Consider the following 5,039-nt stretch of genomic DNA (forward strand, 5'->3'; position numbering starts at 1 on the left):
GAGAAGAAGTAAAAAATTATGGCTTGAATAGTAAAATAACGGTCAAAAAATCAATTTTTTGGGGCAAAAAATCCCTACCAAACGGAGCCTAAATATAATATGAGAAATTATGAACTCTAGCTCTGTATTCCTTGGAGGCATATTATAACAAGCGTCTCTACTATGCAGCCAACTTTTCTCTTCTGCTGATACTCATTGAATGTTTCCTGATCTTTCCTCTTAGTCTGGACCTGATGGAAGGAGCATTCCAGGCAACACTATTGCTGTCCATGCAGACATGCCATTTACTGGTTTGACAACTTTTGGTGGTTCCTTTTTGTCAAAATTTGAGTGTTCTCAAATGCCACATCCAGTGAGTTGTGATCTTGAGGCATAGTAGTATATCATGGTTTATCGAAGTCATTTAAATATTCAAGTTGGTTTCATTGACCTGCAGTTGCTTGAACATATTACATTCGTGGACACTCCTGGAGTTTTATCTGGTGAAAAGCAACGGACTCAAAGAAGCTATGATTTCACAGGTGTCATATCTTGGTTTGCTGCAAAATGTGATATGATTCTCCTTCTATTTGATCCCCACAAACTTGACATCAGTGATGAATTCAAACGTGTCATTTCATCTTTACGTGGCCACGATGACAAGATACGTGTTGTCTTAAACAAGGCAGATCAAGTTGATACTCAACAAGTAAGATCATTATTTGAATGGGGAAGGCCATTAATTGGTTTTACCTTTGCAGTGTATTTTACTTGATAAGTTTTCTTTCCTCGCGATATTATTTTTTGCTTCTTTTCATGTTCCAGTTGATGAGAGTTTATGGTGCACTAATGTGGTCGCTTGGAAAAGTTTTGAACACTCCAGAGGTAGCGCGTGTCTATATAGGGTAGGTTCTTTTTTATCCAGACTTTCTTGATTCATATAAACTTAAAACTCTCATTGGAGATAAATATTCAACACTTACTGAAGAAAATGTGGATGTTTGGAGTTCAGTGTAACTAAATTCAGCATTAAATATCATAGTTTCGTGACAGCCCCATGACTATTCTCTTCCCTATAATGAAAACATTGTTTAGCTATTTCCTGAAATATGAGGAAATCCTGTTATGCCTTTTCAAAAAAGACGCATATCAGTTACAGTTGAATTCCACTGGTTTTCTTTGTATTTTAATCCATTCACACTCTTTTTTTCCCCCACTATCTTCTAATATAATAGTGGTTTGAGATGTCTAGGTCTAATTAATATTTGTTCACCTTATCTATTTTGACTGGTATGTTTGGAAATCAAAACATTTTTATCTTTTTTGTGATTTTCAGATCATTTAATGACAAGCCAGTTAATGAAGCAGTGCTTGGACCTATAGGGAAGGATCTTTTTGAGAAAGAACAAGACGACCTTCTTGTAGATTTGATGGACATTCCAAAGAAGGCTTGTGATCGCCGGGTATGCTAAATCTCTTATATGGTGATGTACACGTAGTATTTGTTAGCTGGAAGTGTAGTGTTTACATGTAGGACACTCATAAAAATGTGTTTCCAGATCAATGAATTTGTTAAACGTGCAAGAGCTGCCAAGATCCATGCCTACATAATTAGCCATCTCAAAAGGGAAATGCCATCTTTTATGGGCAAATCCAAAACTCAGAAGCGACTTATGGATAATCTCGAAGATGTATTTGCAAAGGTCTCTCTCTCTCTCTCTCGTGCACAAACCAACCCAGAGGTACTTTTTTGCTTGAATGCTGTAAATTTAATTTTTTTTAAAAAAAAATTCTGGGTAACAGGTCCAGAGAGAACATCATCTACCAGCAGGTGACTTCCCAAGTGTGGAGAACTTCAGGGAGGTTCTGAGTCGTTATAACATTGAGGAGTTTGAGAAATTGAAGCCTAAAATGATTCAGGCTGTTGATGACATGCTGGGACACGACATCCCGCAGCTTCTAAAAAATATTAGAAATCTGTACGACTAGAAAGAGGTACAATATAGCTCTCTCTTCAAGAATGCTTGAAGTTTGAAAGTATGCAGCATTTCCATTTTGTGCATGATAAGAACGATTGTATGCCCTTTTTCTTACGTTCAATGGATTGAAATTCTTTGTTTTTACAACTGGCATTGTTAGGATAAAGCTACTTTGACAAAAAAAATAAAAAAAAATGTTGATAGATACTTTAACAGAATGAATGTTGGCAAAATATGATTAGATAGAAAAGTTGACTGTATTTTAAACAATCCAATAATATGATGTCATATGACGTTATGTCAACCATTATGTTATTGTAACATGATTCTTTTCATTAACGTCATGCACGGTTTCGAGTTGGAAATTAGTGTATGTTATTTCTCTTCACCTGTCTTTCCGTTCAGTATCAAATAGATTGGGTGATACATAGAATTCTAGCTTTTACATATGAGATTGTCATCTCATAATATATTAGGGTGAAATTATGCACAAGTTTAGTCAGGTCAGAAGCCAAAAAGCTTCGTATTCCTTTTGTCTTCATTAACACAAACTCCTAAATTACTTCAAAAATTGAACAAATGTGAAACAGATTAGATAAAAAAAATTGACAAATATCTACCATTAGTAAGGCCTATATGTCTCAATTGAATGTGGGATTTAGCCCTTGTTTGACAGTCATTTTTACAAAATTCTCTCAAACTCTTTTTAATTAGGCATTCTCAAAATAAAATATTTGTCATGTAAATCCAAGATTTTTTGTTTACTTTCTAACCGTACATTTTCCTAAAAATTATTATTTCAAAACTTAATTTCCCAAGTTGTCAAATAGTGGTTTAATTTTATAAATTTTCACCTTGACTGGTTTTAAAGAACATTACTCAAATAATGAACGATGAAGTGCAAAAGAAAAGATACAAAAGATTAACCTTCTTAACATTGAACTTGAATCAAAAGAAACAAGAAGCACTATTATCTTCAACTAGGCCTGTGTTTCGGAATTTACCTCTGATTCATTTGCATAAGCACCCCCTGGTTCCGATTTGAAGAAATTATTGTAATTCACCAAGTAATGGTACATATTCAGGTAACAACAGATTGACATTCATCATCACAAAATAATTATTATTGGTCCCTTCCAACATTTATACACATGGTAGAAACATAGAAGCTCAGTAATTAGCACAAGAAAGTGCTGCCAACTCCTCCCGCTTCTAGATCTCTGAGAAACATATACAGATTAAGCATGTGAAAAGCCTTCAGCTTTTCTTCCTCTAGGCCACCATTCATATACAATTGAAGATTCTGGAAAGTATATAGCAGTGTGCTGTGGAATGTGTTATCTTGATCAAGATCATGCTCGACTATGTACTTGTGACTAGCAAACCAAAGTTACAAAGCAATTCACAATCTATACAGGAATCACGTCACTATTATTCTGAGTTTCGTCACATGTCAAAATAAGGCCTTCTGTGTAGGTTGGGAGAAGGCAACAGGGCCAATGACAGCCCGTTGAAACAGGTTCTGCAGGTGGAACAATCATGAGTACATTATCATGACGCTGGACGACCCCCATGACACTAACTGTACTTCCTTCTTTGATATAGCTGCAAAAGAAGTCGGTACGGAATCAAGAGAACTTCGAAAAGGTCCAATGAATGGACAGTGGTGACTTTTAGTTCAAGTTTTATACCCTCATTCCATTACAGTCCTGGGATTGTTTGATATTTTCAAGAAGGTAAAGAAACAAGTATATAGCAATTCCAATTCTCGAACACTTTAGGTANCTCAAAATTGGGGCCAGAGACTTGCATTTTTAGCCTTGTATAATTGTCTCTATGCTTTCAACATTTCTCAATATCTAAAGTTGTCAACTTTTGGATTTCATTTTATTCTTCCATTCGTGTAGCTGACATTGAATCACCGAGTCTTCCATCAATGGAAGGTTTGGATGCCTTACTCGCTGTAAGTAGCCATCTATCCTCCTTTTTGTTGTTTGTTTTTGTCATAAAACTTAAGCTCTGTTGATGAACACCTTTGTATATTTTATCCAGGAAAGTAAAGGAGCAACAATGAATGGCAATTCTTACTCAAATGGTCAGTAACTTCTATTCTTTGATTTAAGATAGCAGTTAGATAACTTTGTCATTGATCAAAGCAGGATCTACTCAATCACTATCAATGCCTCCCATGATGTATAGCACAAAATCAAAAAAGAAGGTGCTCTTTCATTCTCTTTATCACGTCTTCAGTAGTTCTTTGTTTATATTGATATGTAAATAGTTTGTCTAGTGAAAACTTTTACATTCACTAATCTTTAACTTCTTTGATTCTTTATATATAGATCTGGAAAAAAACTGCCTGATATATCCTTTTTAACATTTTTATGCAGAACCCTACTTCTCTTGTTCCTGTTACTTCAGTGACGGATGGATTAAAGATATTGTACAATGAAAAGCTAAAGCCATTGGAAACTGCTTACCGTTTCAATGATTTTGGATCTCCTGTATTGGTGAGTGGATTAAAAACAATTCGTGTTTATAATGCACCATACTGATTCTACTTTGTTCGGGTTTATGGATGTATTGGTACTGCAAATGTGGGAATGACATATTATTTTATTTGAAGACAAATAGTGATTTTGATGCCAAGCCCATGGTCATGCTTTTGGGTCAGTACTCAACTGGAAAAACCACATTTATAAAACACTTACTCAAGTGCAGCTATCCAGGTTACTTGAGTTCTTTTTTTTATTGATACTTTAATTTCATTTTCTTTTTAATTTTATTTTGACATTTTATGTCAATGATGCTTCCACTAGCTAAAAACAATAGTATTTCTTTCTTCACAGGAGCTCATATTGGACCTGAGCCAACTACTGACCGGTTTATTGTTGTTATGGTACAAGAAGGCTTCTTGATACACCTATACATATTAAAATCATTGTCATCTTTCTAGGAAGTTTGGACTCAATAGAAAGATGCATGACCGGATTAAAACCAGAAACAGGGGTATAATATTAAAAACGGATAATAAAAATCAAGGGCCCGTTTGGTAGGGATTTTGAGAATTGATTTTTTGAC

The 5,039-nt window shown here is 34.9% G+C and overlaps 2 protein-coding genes across 2 annotated transcripts; both read left to right on the forward strand.

The window, feature by feature from the left end:
* Positions 1-109: 109 nt before the first annotated feature.
* Positions 110-2,102, forward strand: LOC111395196 (EH domain-containing protein 1-like). Its single transcript, XM_023021193.1, has 7 exons — positions 110-124; positions 224-352; positions 437-688; positions 805-884; positions 1,316-1,442; positions 1,539-1,682; positions 1,783-2,102. Exons 1-7 carry the CDS (start codon positions 110-112, stop codon positions 1,966-1,968), a joined length of 933 nt encoding a protein of 310 aa, XP_022876961.1. The 3' UTR covers positions 1,969-2,102.
* A 1,672-nt stretch (positions 2,103-3,774) lies between these two features.
* Positions 3,775-5,012, forward strand: LOC111395933 (EH domain-containing protein 1-like). Its single transcript, XM_023022163.1, has 6 exons — positions 3,775-3,921; positions 4,011-4,053; positions 4,118-4,176; positions 4,349-4,468; positions 4,585-4,687; positions 4,808-5,012. The coding sequence occupies exons 1-6, from the start codon at positions 3,895-3,897 to the stop codon at positions 4,912-4,914; spliced, it is 459 nt and encodes a 152-aa protein (XP_022877931.1). The 5' UTR covers positions 3,775-3,894; the 3' UTR covers positions 4,915-5,012.
* The last annotated feature ends 27 nt before the right edge of the window (positions 5,013-5,039 follow it).

The sequence above is a fragment of the Olea europaea genome, chromosome 6, assembly GCF_002742605.1.
Source record: "Olea europaea var. sylvestris chromosome 6, O_europaea_v1, whole genome shotgun sequence".
Lineage (NCBI taxonomy): Eukaryota > Viridiplantae > Streptophyta > Magnoliopsida > Lamiales > Oleaceae > Olea > Olea europaea.